Source organism: Oreochromis aureus, linkage group 2, assembly GCF_013358895.1.
Source record: "Oreochromis aureus strain Israel breed Guangdong linkage group 2, ZZ_aureus, whole genome shotgun sequence".
In the NCBI taxonomy this organism is placed as follows: domain Eukaryota; kingdom Metazoa; phylum Chordata; class Actinopteri; order Cichliformes; family Cichlidae; genus Oreochromis; species Oreochromis aureus.
The window spans coordinates 21,188,297-21,204,969 of NC_052943.1; the positions used below are offsets into that span (position 1 = coordinate 21,188,297).

The 16,673-nt window shown below is 38.6% G+C and overlaps 1 protein-coding gene and 2 long non-coding RNA genes across 5 annotated transcripts; 1 reads left to right on the forward strand and 2 right to left on the reverse strand.

Moving 5' to 3' along the window:
* The first annotated feature begins 4,702 nt into the window (after positions 1-4,702).
* On the forward strand, positions 4,703-7,017 carry LOC120443081. 3 transcript variants are annotated; one of them, XR_005615119.1, is made up of 8 exons: positions 4,703-4,953; positions 5,052-5,165; positions 5,320-5,525; positions 5,640-5,762; positions 6,087-6,222; positions 6,378-6,564; positions 6,669-6,770; positions 6,913-7,017. It is a non-coding gene; the product is annotated as an uncharacterized LOC120443081 (long non-coding RNA). The 3 variants fall into 3 exon arrangements; XR_005615117.1 differs by lacking the exons at positions 4,703-4,953; positions 5,052-5,165 and having other exon boundaries at positions 5,172-5,525; XR_005615118.1 differs by lacking the exons at positions 4,703-4,953; positions 5,052-5,165 and having other exon boundaries at positions 5,172-5,525; positions 6,381-6,564.
* A 2,303-nt stretch (positions 7,018-9,320) lies between these two features.
* LOC120443085 lies at positions 9,321-11,969 on the reverse strand. Its single transcript, XR_005615120.1, has 3 exons — positions 11,902-11,969; positions 11,000-11,157; positions 9,321-10,012 (listed from the first exon to the last, which is right to left on the reverse strand). It is a non-coding gene; the product is annotated as an uncharacterized LOC120443085 (long non-coding RNA).
* Positions 11,970-13,588: 1,619 nt separating this feature from the next.
* Positions 13,589-14,677, reverse strand: LOC116325048. The gene is made up of 3 exons (XM_039598212.1): positions 14,573-14,677; positions 13,975-14,304; positions 13,589-13,860 (listed from the first exon to the last, which is right to left on the reverse strand). The coding sequence occupies exons 1-3, from the start codon at positions 14,613-14,615 to the stop codon at positions 13,589-13,591; spliced, it is 645 nt and encodes a 214-aa protein (XP_039454146.1). The 5' UTR covers positions 14,616-14,677.
* Positions 14,678-16,673: the final 1,996 nt, after the last annotated feature.

The following is a 16,673-nucleotide window of genomic DNA, read 5'->3' on the forward strand; positions in this document are numbered from 1 at the left end:
CGGCACTTCCTTCACCTGACGAATCACCCAAGGGTAAGGAAGTCAGTGTAATATGTCTATGCTCTCGCTTACTCTTTTACAGTGGCTTTGATGGATCCAGGATGGTCTTTCTGCTATTTTGCAGGCTGTTGGTGTGGTCAGGAGTACTTGGTAGGGTCCTTCCCAACGGGTGAGCTCCCATTTTCCTCTGGAGCACCCTTATCAGGATCCAATCACCTGCCTTCAACCTGCAAGATACTGGAGAAGAGTCACACAGCAGTTTGTTGTTCAACACAGTTTCTGTATTTTCTAGCAACTTTGCCATCCACTCTGCTAGAGTAGTCTCTCTAGCTGATTTGTTTACTGGTTCACTCAGTATTAGTAGTGGGAAAAGGTCTTCCATGAATTATTTCAAATGGCGTCAATTTTTGTGAGCCTGCCTTGTGTTAATCTCGTCCACATTTTCACTAGACCTTTACATTCAGCCCATAGTCTCCCTGTTTCTTCCACGCATTTTCTCAGTCTCTGCTTTATCGTGCCGTTAGTTCTTTCCAGTAGTCCGGCACTTTGAGGGTGGTAAGCACAGTGGTGTTTGATACTGAATCCTAGTGCTACAGAGACCTTGCTGATTACTTCATTAACAAAATGTGTCCCATTGTCTGATCTTATCAGAGTGGGGATGCCATATGTTGGAACAAAATGGCTGCATAGGCATTTTGCTACAGAAATTGCATCTGCCTTTTTCACAGGATAAATTTCTGGCCATTTTGAGAACACGTCTATAATCACTAGAGCATATTTTTGAACCTTGGCTTTCATTTAGGTCAATAAAATCCATGTGAATGGTATGAAAAGGATGAGGTGGTGTGGGAAAGTTACCTCTTCTTGGTCTGAGGTTTCCCTGTGAATTATGTTTTTGGCAAATCATGCATGTTCTGACAAATTCTTTTGCTGAATTTTCGAAATTTTCGAAATTTTGAGTAAAGAAATGTTTAGAGATTATATCTACCATCTCCCTCCGGTTGACACATGAGTGGAACCGTGTGTCACTAATGCTGCTGTTTTGTGTAGGGATTTTGGTAGTATTGGATTACCATTACAGGTCATCAAATCATTTTTTAGCTGTGCACCACATTTTAACCATTTCTTTTGTTCTGCAGTCGGTGCAGCTTTTTGTTCGTTTTTAAGCACATCAAGTGGTATTTGCATTGAGGATTCAGACATTAATGTGTCTATTGTTTGTTGTGCCGCTGCTTTTGCGGCTTGATCTGCGAAGTTATTGCCTTTAGTAACCTCTGAGTTGTCCTTCTGGTGTGCAGCACATTTACATAATGCTAACTGTTTTGGCAATGTTATCACTTCCAACAGTGCCTTTAAAAGATTTCCATGTTGCACTGGACTTCCAGTAGAAGTAATCATACCTCTATTCTGCCAAATTTTTGCAAAATGATGTACTGCTGAAAAAACATACTAACTGTCTGTGTGTCTCTCTGTCTGTCTGCGTCCTTGACACAGTCAGCTCCTTTTATGGGCATGTAGTTCCTGTTACACACACACCACAGGCACACATATTTCCTGTTTCTCCAGACTAACCAAAGCCTTTGTTGAACTTTCCATATAGCGACAATAAGTGTCCAACATTTGAGAGTTGTCTCACATGTGTCAGGTAAGACAAATTGGCTTAGATTTAAAATTGAAGTCACTGCATGGGGCACTTTGATGATTAAAGTGTGTCCTAAAACAATGTTAGCTGACTTTTTACTGCCTCTGCTGCAGCTACACCGGCCTGCACACAACAGAGTCTAATTTGCAGAAGTAAAATGCAAGCAGACGTTGTTTTTCTCCAAATGCCTGTGTTAAAACAGCTTTCATGTAACCTGCACTTCCATCTACATGTAAGTAGAAAGGCTATTTCCAAGTTACTGAATGCTTCTTCTTCTTTTCTCTGTAGATACAGCACTACATATTTTCTTAAGGCATTTTGGACAATTTCTATTTCGTTTTAAAATAATTCATATATCTCATACATGTTACATATGTCAAACTTCTAAGTTGGGAAAAACTTTGCATTGCTTACAGCTCGTAGCTCACAGCTCTAAAACTAGGCATCAGTAAATCATGTGCCTAATCATTTCGTGTCACTGTGATCCTCAAGTATGATCACAAATTTGTTTTTCAAACCAACAAAACAAACAAACAAAAGCTTTTAATATCATGCAGCTTCTGCTCTGAAAAACAAAAAAATTAATACAATATAAAAAGTGTGTATCTTGCTCATTAGCTTGGTAGTATAGGTTTGCTCTTCATCTTAACAAAATCTCATCTAGGATGACAGGTTTACAAGCGGGTCAAGTGTCTCTATGCACCTAATTAGTTTACATATTTTCTTTATTTTCTTCATCTCATATGTCATTATACTGAATTTGAGCAAACCTTAAGCTTGATGCAGACTACTTTTAACAATTATCCACCTCACATCACAACTGACTGAGGTGCCTCTTCATATTAATATTATTTCATTATTAATGTTATTATCTTTTTATATAACAGCAATAGTATATTACAATATTTTATTTATATTTTATTTTGCATCCATCGAGGGATGGGGGTGATCTGCAGTTTCACCCCTTCCCAAGCTGGAGACATTTACCTTTTCACACACTTTCCTTGGCTGAACAATGACACAACCTTAATATACCTTATGCATCTCTCTATTTATTTGATATATTTTCGTGTGAATTATCTGGTTTCATGCATTCTATCCATTCTAGGCACGGTCGCCCTGCCAACTATGTTTCATTGTTAATACCAGTTTACAGGTTGTTATCCTTCTATTATCAATTTGAATACATTAGATAGGCTCTATTTTAATTTAACCTTTTGTTTATTCCACTTCATTCTGCTTTCCATGCTTTAAAACATTACACCTCTTGTGTACGCTTTGTTTTCTTTTTAGCATCCTTTTCAGTATTTATTTCTGCTTGGAGGGTTTCTTATAATTTAGTTATACATTTTCCCTCCCACGTGGGACATTTAGGTTTTCTTAGGATTTCTCTATCTATATGCACTAATTTGTCCAGCGCCTGGACATTTTTTCTCTAACCACTGCTCGTCAGCAGTGAGTTTTGTTGCTTCATTTCCCATTTTCTTATTTGTTTTAGCTTAAAGGTTAGTCCTCTGACAGACTGGTACCTGTCCAGGTGTGCTCTACCTATGACTACTGGGAAGGGCTCTGGCTCCTGTAATAGTTTTAGCTATTTTAGGGGGATATCTATGTGTGCAGGTGACTATTACTGTGCATAATTATTAGGCAACTTAACAAAAAACAAATATATACCCATTTCAATGATTTATTTTTACCAGTGAAACCAATATAACATCTCCACATTCACAAATATACATTTCTGACATTCAAAAACAAAACAAAAACAAATCAGCGACCAATATAGCCACCTTTCTTTGCAAGGACACTCAAAAGCCTGCCATCCATGGATTCTGTCAGTGTTTTGATCTGTTCACCATCAACATTGCGTGCAGCAGCAACCACAGCCTCCCAGACACTGTTCAGAGAGGTGTACTGTTTTCCCTCCTTGTAAATCTCACATTTGATGATGGACCACAGGTTCTCAATGGGGTTCAGATCAGGTGAACAAGGAGGCCATGTCATTAGTTTTTTTCTTCTTTTATACCCTTTCTTGCCAGCCACGCTGTGGAGTACTTGGACGCGCGTGATGGAGCATTGTCCTGCATGAAAATCATGTTTTTCTTGAAGGATGCAGACTTCTTCCTGTACCACTGCTTGAAGAAGGTGTCTTCCAGAAACTGGCAGTAGGACTGGGAGTTGAACTTGACTCCATCCTCAACCCGAAAAGGCCCCACAAGCTCATCTTTGATGATACCAGCCCAAACCAGTACTCCACCTCCACCTTGCTGGCGTCTGAGTCGGACTGGAGCTCTCTGCCCTTTACCAATCCAGCCACGGGCCCATCCATCTGGCCCATCAAGACTCACTCTCATTTCATCAGTCCATAAAACCTTAGAAAAATCAGTCTTGAGATATTTCTTGGCCCAGTCTTGACGTTTCAGCTTGTGTCTTGTTCAGTGGTGGTCGTCTTTCAGCCTTTCTTACCTCGGCCATGTCTGAGTATTGCACACCTTGTGCTTTTGGGCACTCCAGTGATGTTGCAGCTCTGAAATATGGCCAAACTGGTGGCAAGTGGCATCTTGGCAGCTGCACGCTTGACTTTTCTCTCAGTTCATGGGCAGTTATTTTGCGCCTTGGTTTTTCCACACGCTTCTTGCGACCCTGTTGACTATTTTGAATGAAGCGCTTGATTGTTCGATGATCACGCTTCAGAAGCTTTGCAATTTTAAGACTGCTGCATCCCTCTGCAAGATATCTCACTATTTTTGACTTTTCTGAGCCTGTCAAGTCCTTCTTTTGACCCATTTTGCCAAAGGAAAGGAAGTTGCCCAATAATTATGCACACCTGATATAGGGTGTTGATGTCATTAGACCACACCCCTTCTCATTACAGAGATGCACATCACCTAATATGCTTAATTGGTAGTAGGCTTTCGAGCCTATACAGCTTGGAGTAAGACAACGTGCATGAAGAGGATGATGTGGACAAAATACTCATTTGCCTAATAATTCTGCACTCCCTGTATTTAATTGTAATATGAACCAATGATTTTCTGATTGCTGATTCCAAGAGAGTCTTTGTGGAAATCCTGTTTGGCTTTTTGTCATTTTAATTCTCTTTTCTGTTTTCCAGAACAGTTCTCCACAGTCACTGTCCACATGGGTCAGTGGGACCAAGAAGCACTCTGCTAATGTGTGGACTCTGACCAGCAACATCCAGCAAGACCCAGAGAGCGTTTTCTATCTCCCAGCTGGAGTTTTTTTGTTTGTCTGTGACTGGAGAGTCAGATTTTTGTTGAGGCTGGAGGAACAGCCTCACACTTGCAGAGGTAAGTCAGTTTGCAGAGATCCCTCCCACCCTGGCTTTTATGTGCTAGATTTCTTATCTGAAACAGTAATATTTCAGTGACTGCTGCTTATACCACAGGTTAATACACTCTACTGATCCCTGATGGGAGAATCATCACCTCTGCCAACAAAGAGGCCTGGTGGATATTTGTTTGCAGTCTGATGATGGGACACCATGCTCTGCATCTTCAAAGTTTGTCTCTTGATTATTATTCATACACAGTAATGTGAAGCATGCTCATATCTAGTATAACTGGACCAACCTGGTGCTCTTCATTTATGGAGGCTGTTGAGTCTGAATGTTGGATGTTGTGTATCTCGTGTTCTCTGGGCTTTGTTGTCCTCAGTCTTTTTGCAGGATCAGAAAACAAAACCAGGAGGCCTGTAAATGTTTCTTCTCCAATTGGATGATGATAAGACTGTGACATGGGATGCCACCTTTAGTCTTGTGATGAAGCAAAGCTCAGGAAGAAGTGTGATTAAATTGTACCCACATGTGTGCTGCTGAGAAGGATGTACAGGGGCACCTGCTGCCAAATCCAAGCCTCCTCAGGTTAGTTGTAGTTGCAGAATGCTTTAGGACTGAGACAGCTGAGGCATCAAATGTTTGATTAAAGCGATGAAAAGAGAAGTTTCTTCCTGTAATTATCACTTTTAAAATCTTTAGCAACTTCAGGTCTGTCAGCGTGCTGAGGTCACAGAAACAAGAAAAGCAGCTTGACTTCAGAGTGTTGTTTACAGTTTTCTGTCATCATGATCTCCCCTGAAGTTTATCACTATTATACAAGCAGTAAGTCCACAGTACTGTAATGATGATTCTGACTTTGGTCACAGTTGCATAATATTTTAATAATATACAATTATTTTTTGTAATTCATATTTTTCTGTTAATTAAAAATTTACTTTGTGAAATTTGTATTTGAGAATGCAGAATGTGACAATATATTTTTTGTTCAATATTTAATTTCTTTCAGTTGCAATTGTTAAATGCAAATATATATATATGTATGTGTGTATATATATATATATATATATATATATATATATATATATATATATATATATATATATATATATATGTATTCTGATCTATGCTACTGATCTATGCTCACAGATGGTGATGGTGTGGAGAGACGGTGGTGTTTCCTCAGAAGAACTAGCAGAGTCACAAAGGGCACGAGTCCTTCTCACCACCTTGACTTGCTGACTGATGCTCGTCTGCACTGCACAGAGGAAATCAACTGACCGAGGTTTGTCCAGTGACGTGTTATGAAATGTATATTTGTTTTATGCTTACAGATTTGTTTTTCTTGACAGAAGCTCTGCAGAGGTTAGACAAAGCAGAGAAAATATGTGCTTTACATTTCACTGTGATTTATTGAGATATTTGTTGCCTGATGTTCAGCAGGAATGGAGGAATGGAATCAAAGGGAGAAGTTTTTGATGTTTTTGTAATGATGTAAGTAAATCTCCAGTTTCTGGGTGAGGGAGAGAGGAGTCATCATCCAGGTAAAGTGACGTGGATCAGTGGATACACTTGTCTCCCCTTTAAAGGAGACACTAGAGAGAGACGATCCGAGTCATCATAAAATGTTAGTGCTTTCAAATACACAAACATTTTTAAAGGACAAAATCGAACATCCCACTTTGACTGTAATACAATTAAATCTTTGCATGTGTGTTTTCAAACTCTCAGATGGGCAGGATATCACTATTGGACTGTCTAACCTGCCGGAGCAGTACTGAATGACCACCACACATGAGCATGTTCCTGCAACATTCAGCAGCTTTGCTTTTGGTAAGTAGAGTTACCTAACTACAGTAACTCTAAACACATGCCATCCATTTCTAACGGCCTGGTTACTTCCTGTCAGTTATTTTAGAAACCATGTGGTCACCTGACCTAACACTGTTTCTTCTTCTTCCCCTTAATATTGAAGTGTCAAATGTCAAACAGCTGGAGAGGAGACTAAACCAGTGTACTGGGATGTTTCACCAACACGTGCCAGACGCTGTAACTTCATGGTTTCATCACCAGAGACAGCCCGCCCACCTCAGGACCTCGCCATTGATCATGATGATTATAATAATGACAGCGAAGCGGAACTAAAACTGTAAAATCCATGACCAGAATGTTTAGATGCTTTCTAATTATTAATGAATACTGAGAGCCTCTTTCTGTGTTTTGTCTGTTTTGTTTTGTTTTGTTTTTTACCTCATTTGTTACTAACAAAGTTCACCAAACTCACACAGTTTACATTCTGTATGTTTCCATCATTACCAGCCACACTCTACCTGCAATTAAGCAAATAATCCTTAGAAATCGTCGTTTTTCTCTTTTGTAATTGATGATAATTCAGTGAATATACTGCGCTGCTTCCTTTTATTGCGTCACACATTGCTTTAAGTTTTTCAGTGTCCAGTTATTTTTTTACTGCTGTTTGAATTCTCTGCATGTTTGACCCTGTAGACTGTTTAATGGACTGCTTGTCTTGTAACCACCGCCTGTTTTTGACTAAAGATTTGATTTCTGACTTTAACACAGCCTCTGCGTGTCCTCCCTTTGTGTCCTCTTTCTCTGTGAATGTGTTGCATGTGTCACAGATTCATTTTATTAACAGCTTTCCCACAGTGAGTTGCATCAGCATTCACTCACAGCACATTTCAGAAGGATTCAGATTAATACAGTGATCTTATAGTCAGAATTATCCTGACAGACTGCCACTGTAAATTATCTTTCATCAGGTCAATTTTAAAGTTCAGTATTTCAAAGCAGGCGTTATGAAGAATCATATTGGCATTAGGACTGTAACAATATGTACTTACAAAGTCAAAGTTTTTTTAATTATGTTAGAATATTGGAAGACAATCAACTTTTAGTGTTTTCTGCATATTAATTATACTGAAATAGAGATGGTGACCATAACTGTACAGAAGCACTAAACAACTGACAATCTAACAAACATTATTGGCCTGAGCCATCATGCACAGTGAGTCTGATCCTTTGCTGTGAGAGTCTGACAAGCATGTTTCTGGTCAGTTTGGAAGAAATAATATCACAATGTTGATCTTTTTTTCAATATTCCTTTTACAACATAAACTGTGATCAAAGCTACTTATGTTCACAGCATGTAATAATAGTGACAGTCCAGGGCATTGTGGTCTGTTGAGCTAGGGTTAGGGTTAACAATTCAGACATATGTAATCAATATTACTCTTGCTGGATATAACAAACACCTAGGAATTCATATTATAATTTGATTTTCATGAAATATTCATATTCAGTATCAGTCATTTTATATTATAACCACGTATCCACCCAGGCTCATGGTGGGGCAGGGCTCTGTCCTGGGATGCTTGAGTACAAGGTAATGTACACCCTGACCAGGTATCCAGTCTGTCAGAATTGTTTTCAATATTTGGTTCTAAAATATGAGTGAAAACAAAAATCCAACTAGGATTCTTGCATATGATGGGTGAAGTCTGTCTTTGACTGTATTGTCCAGCTGACCCATCAAACCCCCAGCAGGTGAACCTTATTCATGACATGGTAACAATGTAAAAAATTAAACAGCAACAGTCTAAATGTAAAGTGCATTCTAAACTCCTCTTCACTAAATTATATGCAAAGAGTCATTCAGGACTGTAAAACGTGAACTACAGAACCCAGAGTCTTCATCATTAAATCTCTGGTTGCTTCATTTTTCTATCCTATATCAGATACTTTAAAGGTTTTAGTAAAGTTGCATTCTCATGGTGAGGCAAAGTGCTTTATGTGTGTGTGCGTGCGTGTCATGAACGGCTGTAAAAGCCCTTTAATTACAGAACAAAGCGGGGTTTGAGTTCGAGTTACGGCAGACTGGCGCTACTTCTAAACGGAACGCAGCCTTCCTACGGCGGACAGCTAATAACAGGAATCGGACGCGGTCCACCCTAGTCCACAGCAACCACCATAGCAACAGCCTAGCATGTCTTTAAAACACATTCTTTATTCATAACTATCAAAAACGTGAAATGATTTGTAAAGTGTGAAAGTGTTACAGCTGCAGAGAGCTATGGCGGTATCTTTGGAAGCTGTTTACATAGCTAATATACGATGTAACCATGGAGACAGTCAGTCACGTGAGCTAGCGGTGCACGTTTACTACAGTGAATAAGGTGATTGTGTGCACAGCGTCCACACGCTGCACAGGGTAAAGACATTACTTCAATACTGTTTTATATTTATATATATTTGCCTTCTGCTGACCATCACCTCAGGTTCACCATTACAGTTTCAGTATACAAATGTACACTGTTAAATATGAACACATTCAAAAAAATCATGTCTCAGAAATAAGCACAGCTGTTCATGTTTGTCATTATAGTTTTAATTGTAAGAAAATTGTGAACTTCATATTGTGTATCAAATCAAAGAACATTTGACAAGTCTGAGTCATTCCTTTGCCCTATGAGAGCTGGAATAAATATATATCCTGACAGTTACAGTTGAAACAGCAGAGACAGGTAGAAATGGGATCAGACTAATCTTTGCTTAGTCAGATACCTCCTGTGTTCAGTCCATCATATTAAAAAACAAACAATAGCACGATCCGTGTGATTTTGCATCCATTTCCAAATCGTAGTCAAGCAGCCCAGTCTCATACATAGGTAACAGAAATGTCTCTAATGTAGACGTGTACAGTGTAGTGTAAGCATTAAAAGATCATAAAGGAAACACTAACATTTATGTGAAACTAATTGTAATAAAAAATGAACAGGTGCTTTATAGATTTAAAAAGAAAGAATCTGAAAACAACACTTTTTTTGGTCTAAGTGGTCAAAGTAGAAAACAGAACTGATGTTCAAGAACAAACCGTAGCTGCACTAATATTACACATCTCCATTGTTGTGGTGAACAGACATGTTGCTTTTAAAACCACATGCAGTGTGTGACCATGACTGTTCACTGAGGCCATGAACGCCACTTCGCTGAAGTCTTCTTCTTCTTCTTCTTGCCATCAAAATGGAAGCAGAAAGAGCACGAGCTGCTTTGATCTACTGAAAGGAAAAAGCAGAACATCTGAGCTGAAACCATTAAGATAGAAACAATCGTTCAATGCAGTCTCTCAGGTAGCTTAGCCTGCTGCAACTGTTGATACAAGCTCAGTACAGTTAACACAGTGTCGGGGAACTCCAGTGTGGGAACTAGTGGCTTTAGGTTTGTAGTCATTTAACTTTCATCCATTCATTCATTTAATTCAGGAGGAAGAAATGTCAGGTTGGTGTAGGCTGGTTACATGCATTTGGTCCCATGCTGTCTTTAACCAAATGACTTGGTTCATTTTATGGCTGGGCTGTATGTGGGGTTATATCATGTTATTTGGGCAGGAGTACCCGTCCCCTGTTAGGCTTAGAAAGTTTCTCCATAAGCACAGCTTCTAAGTCTTATAGCTTTTAGCACATCTGTAGCTGTGCAGGCTGACAGGTTTTTAGTGGCTCTTTTTACCCCACACTGGTTGTGAGTGTGTAAATAGCCCCACTAGTTCTTTTGGGTTGCAGTTAACTTGGGAGGAAGGGGTGGGTCTGCCAGGACTAGATGATTAAAAATGATCTGGGACACATAAGACAATAAACCACAAAAAGATGATTTAGTCACTTTATCTGCATCATGCAGCTCGAATGTGTCGTGCAACGATGTTGAATAGCCGTCGTTATCCCTCTGCTGTGTCAGTAGGATTGTACTGTACAGCATCTCATTCATATGTGAGGAATGCTAATGTAACACGATAACAGACATCTGGTCTTACATCATTAAAATATAAAGGGCAGGAGATATTTAGACATTTTTATATTTATATTATATTTTATAGCTGACAGATATTACTAAATAGATAGAATTTACTAAATGGTTGAAAACATGAAAAATATGTCCATAATCACAAATGACCATGAGAGCCAGTAGAATTAATTCAACTAAACACTCAAAAGACGTCCTTAAATGTTCTTTAAGTGGCAGAACAAATGAACAAACAGTTAATCACTTACTTGAGATAAAATCTGCTCAGCTACTTTGAAAACAGCTTCTAACTGGTTCCTCCTTTAACAGGATGACTGCTCAGGGGTAAGGCCATCATGCAGTCCAGCAACCTTTATGGTTCTGCTTTGATTCACCAGGAACTATTAGGGAAACCTTTCAGTGCCTCCTGTGAAAGACACAGGCATAAACACACAAACATTTATTAACATGTTCCACAGTCTTCCAGTTTGATTTTCTCATCCTGTGGACAACAACGTACAGAGATGCAGGTTTATGTTAACTTTTGTAAGGTTTCTTTACTGAACATATCCAGCTGCAGCTCCACTGTGATCCTGAACTGGATAAGCACTTAAGAAAATGTGTCAATAAATGCACATACATCAGCTTACTATATTTATCCAAACAGACTGGACCAATAATGCTTCACTGAGTTAGAGACTTTAACAGTCTCTTCTATGTAAGAATGTCTCGTGCTGATGGACATGCAAACTTGACAACAAAGGTTTTTCAGACTACATGTAGCTGTCCTCTATGTCAGCTAACACATTTACATTCATGTCACACTTATTTCTGCTTTCCCATTTTTACCATTAATGCTTATATTTTGATTGGATACCTTGAGTTTGTAAATAATGAGATTACATAATTGGAATACAATGTATCCAATTCAAGGTCACGGGAGGATGAAGCCTATCCCAGCTGATACAGGACAAAGACAGGACAGGCTGCCAGTTTATCGCAGGGCTAACACAATACGTGTGACAGAAAATCCACTTAAATGTTTGATATTTCTAATAATAATCATAATTATGATTATTATTTAAAATATTATTTAAAGGTTTCTTTATAAATACATTTAGAATTTTTTATAACCCCTAGAATATAAACCTGAGCTGTTTCAGATTCTGACCTCTGACCTCAGTGACCAGGCTGTGTCCTCACTGCAGCTCCCTCTTGGAAGTACGTCTGCTTCTTGTCTTCCCCAGTGATGACTGCCTGCCCTTAATATCACGTGCTGTACCTGAGGAACAAAAAGGACAAACACTTGCCTTCATTTAAGAAGTACATTCATAACGAGATATGAAAAACATATCATTATGGAAACACACTAGTTCACCCTTTGGGAGGAATCAGTTCCTGTTAAACATTTCTGTAAATGAACATCATGGAGAATGAAATGAGTTCTTCAGGTGACTCAGCAGTCCCACACTGACAAATGAAACTTCTGTGGAAGAAGAATCTGGATTTTTTTTTATTTCCAATCCAGTCCTGCTTTAAACTATTAAGGATTAAGCAACAGTGCTCATATTTGCTCTTCTGAAATCTGTGTTAAACAACAACAAACATAAATTAGTAACAAAAATACAGCTGAGTAGAAGCTTTACACACCACCAGCAGCCATAACGCTAAATTTTAATCTTCAACCTGTTTTTAACAGAGAAAAGTCCCACAGTCAATGCAGCCTGAATGAAATCCTGATTCTAGATGTTCAGCACACACAGAGACACAGAGGTACTGTTTAAAGTTTAGTGTTAACCTGAGTCACTGATCATTTACAGTATTACAGAGTCTGGCAGTCTTTGCATGATGTCCAGGTCACTGTAAGTTTCTAGCTGACTCTCAGGTGTGACAGGTGTGCCAGCAGGAAAGAGTAATAATAACCTGCATCCTGAGGTTTGTCATGCAGGATTAAAGGAGCCAGGCTTTGTTCACACAGCTAGGATTGTATTTTACACTGACCCTGGGTCAGTATAAGTATCATACAGTTTAAACGAAGCACTGAAACTTGCACATATTTATTACAGATGCATTGAAGCTAATCGGGATATTTACTGTTAATCTGTGGCTGCGATTAATCACTTTACTGGAAACTTTATTAACTAGTAACTTCATCAGTCATGACAGAAGCTAACATTTCTGTCCTAACATCGTTTAAACAGTAACAGCTTTACTACAATATAAGCTAACGTTTACACCGTAACTTTAAGCTAGCACCATAAAGACGGTAAAACACGTAATAATATCTACAAATGCATCTTAAAGCTGTTATATTAGCACTCGGTGTATTACTAACATAACCACATTAACATTATTGACACTCGCTGACTTTTAATAGTCATTCTATAAATGCTGTCCGGTTAAATGGTCTTACCTGTAAACACTGCTGTATCCACCGGATTCCAGCCAGAGTGGATTCTGGAGTCTTCCACGCTCCTGTTACTGATCCTCCATCTGGATGGATGATAACAACCTTCTGAACAATCTAGCAGGTGGATGGCCCATATCTATGGGACTGATTTCTGCTAATAACGCCCATTGTATGGACTGATAAGAGCCGAAGCGGGTGAATAAAGTCACCCGGTCGCTAGCTGTGCCATTACCCAGCATACACCTCTCCCTCCATAAATGCAATAAACGATACAAAAGTAATAGCCTATAATTAATTTATCTGCTGTATCTGATGTTTCTCAGGTAGTTGTTTACATTATATAATATATTGTGTTCAGTACACGTCACTACAATGTGATTTCGGAAATGTATAAATATAAGGACAACAGGCTCTTCCGCGGCAATCTCTTGTCGTCAATAAACAACGTTTAGGGATCTCTATAGTATTCAATGAGAGGACCCTGCACGTCAATTCTCGACGCGACGGGGGTACCCTGCACGTTGATAAGTGAAGCAGAGGGAGCCTGACCATGCGTCACACATTTGACGAGTTGGGAGTGAGAACGTGTTGGTTCATCAGGACAAGAACTGTTGCCAGAACTAGAGATGACCGAACACTGGAGAGTCACTGAGTCTCCTGGCTGAACTGGATCAGTTCCTGCCGGCAACTGAACAACAGTGTAGTTTGACTGAGTGTTTTCTATAAAAAATTATAATAACATGGAACTTAAAAAAGGGCTGCAAAGGGTGAAAGTGTATAAAAAACTCTAAAGAAGGTTAAAAAAAAACAAAAACAATGAAAAGACATCATTACCACTCAGAGACAAGTAGGTTGAATTCCAATGATCTTTACTCCAGGTAGAGGCTGCACAATGATAGAGTGCTTCATCTTCTCGGACAGTTGAAAAAATGGTCAGCATGCTCATTACTTGTGTGCTGTTTGCATCAAATCGTGACTGAGAAAAGCCTCGTTCAAATGTTGGCTTTTCAGTAGCTTTCATCAGCGTTGTAATTAGTTTAAGGCTACCACCAATGTTCTGTTTGTACCACTTGACTCGTGTGTTACTATACTCCAAATCAGGGAACCAACATGTGAAGGTCACTGAGTTACCAAGTTGACATTCGGTCACTGAGAGTAGAGCAGCTGAGGGAAAGCACAACAGATATGTAGATTATATAAATGCAATTAGATAAGAATCATAATATTGTAGATTTAGGAAAGAAAAATAGAAGAAAAAAAAATCTGTACATGCATACACATCATCAGTCTCATGAAACAGCATATCCACAGGTAAAGCATAAGTGCATTACTTGCAATTGGAAGGCAAATTGAATTATTTTACTACAAAAAATGACAATTGAGTAAAACCTCTACAAAACGCTAAAATGGGACATCGGTAGATTGCACTTACATCCTTGATGAAGCAGAATCAGTATAATCCATAAATACAACATCTTGATGCTTTTTGTGATGTGGGCTTTGGTTTTTAAGTGAGTGATGCAAGATTGATGTGATAGTCCCGACTGTCAAAAGAAGCCACTTGGTAGCTGCTTTCAGAAGTTCATTTCCTGCATTGTGTAACATGCCTTTGGAGGTTTTTGTGGTTTGCTCAAAAAGGTCAACCTTCAGCAAAAATATTTTAATAATCTAATATGCTCATAAACATATATGGCATAATATAATAATTATGTAAACAGAGAATATAGCTGAAGTGAAAAAGCTGAGGTGACAGCTAAAATATCCAGTCAACAGTTCTGGGGAGTTGTGATCCTGCAGAAATTTACAGATAAATAAAGTAATGAATTTGTTGCAGTTATAAGGCTAAAGGCTCAGTATGCTCACATTCACAATTTAAATAATGCTTCTGTTCGAAAGGTAGAGGTCATTTGCTGCATTATCTGTTTTCAAATATCAGCTCTAAAATGACTTGCTTGTTGCATTTGATGAAAATCAATAAAGGGTATTAAGGTATTTATTTTTTTATACACATATACATTATTTGTAACTGTAAATCAGTGCATCTTTTTTTTCCTGGAGCAATGGGTTTTGCACAATTGTTCTGTAAAGTTTGGTTACTCTTTTTAACTTGTATCACATTTGATTTTCATTTTTGATTTCCTGAGAAATAGGGAAATACCCACCCATGTACTGATCATAGTAGCCTTTTATGAAAAAACTTGCATGCGTTCTCCACTGTTAGTCCTGTGGTTGAACCAAATGTGCATTCTTAACACATACAGCATCTGTAAGTAAACCGAAACTTTACAGTCTCTGTATCACTTGTTTAGAGGACTATAGTTTAACAGCTTTCTCCAATCCACAAGTGTTAATGCTGAAGAATACAATTTTTTTTTCTTACGGTTTTCTTACTGAAGGAAGTCTGCCTCACAGCAGTTCAATTTCTATTCAGTTCTATTAACATAGTGTCAAATCACAACAGTTGCCTCAAGTTGCTTTACAATAAAGACCCGACAGTAATACAGAGAAAACACCAACGATCAGACAATCACCTATGAGCAAGCACTTGGTGGCAATGCTAGAGAAAATCTCCCTTTTAACGAGATGAAACTTTCAGCAGAACCATGCTTAGTGTGGGGCATCCATCTTCCATGACTGGTTGTATGTGAGGGGAGGAATGGAGAAAAAAAAGGAATAGAAATATCTATATAAGTGTATGGCAACCAGAACAGCCTGTTTATCATTTATTTTAAATTATGTTCCACTTCAGAATAATGTTGAACAGTAAGTCATTGTGCTTTAGAGCGGGGCTGTCTTGTGATTGGCACGTTGCTTATTATAGTTTATTGTGTCGTGTCCCTCACTTTCTCAGTCAGATTAACAGCTGGAAATCAAAAACAAGAAAATACTAACAGTCAAAATTGAAGTTAAAGCTTCAGAACAAAACAAGAAAATACTAACTGTCAAAATTGAAGGTAAAGCTTCAGAACAAGATTTGATAAACCAGTGAGTGATGTCATAATGATTATGTCCATCTTCTGAATGCAGATACTTCTGAATACAGCAAACTGATACCAAGCTGATCCCATCTTATTGCTATGTTATCTCCATCTTGATATAACAAATCCCTTTGAAGATAGCAGCTGGCTACACGTGCTGGCAGACCTGGAACTCATCTTTGAAGCAACCATTTCAAAGGCAATTAGACTTCAAGTTAATTGCACATGGCGGCCACAGTAATTTTGGTCATTCTACAGTTTTGTAGTGTGACTATAGCATAACTAGCAAATTGACAAGAGATGTTAATAAGGAGTCATAGAGACAAAATTAGTGAACTAAAGAAAGAATTTATTAAAACATTCTCAAAAGCTTAACAAAAAAACCCACACAGGATAAACACAATTCAGTAGCCCAGTGGTTCCCAAACTTTTTTTGCCAGGCCCCCCTTTTTTACAAGAAAAATGTTCGCGCCCCCCCACCACCCCGCACGAACACATCCTCCAAACAGACACACCCATATTTTGTTTACAAACGCCATTCCGGTTTATTTCACA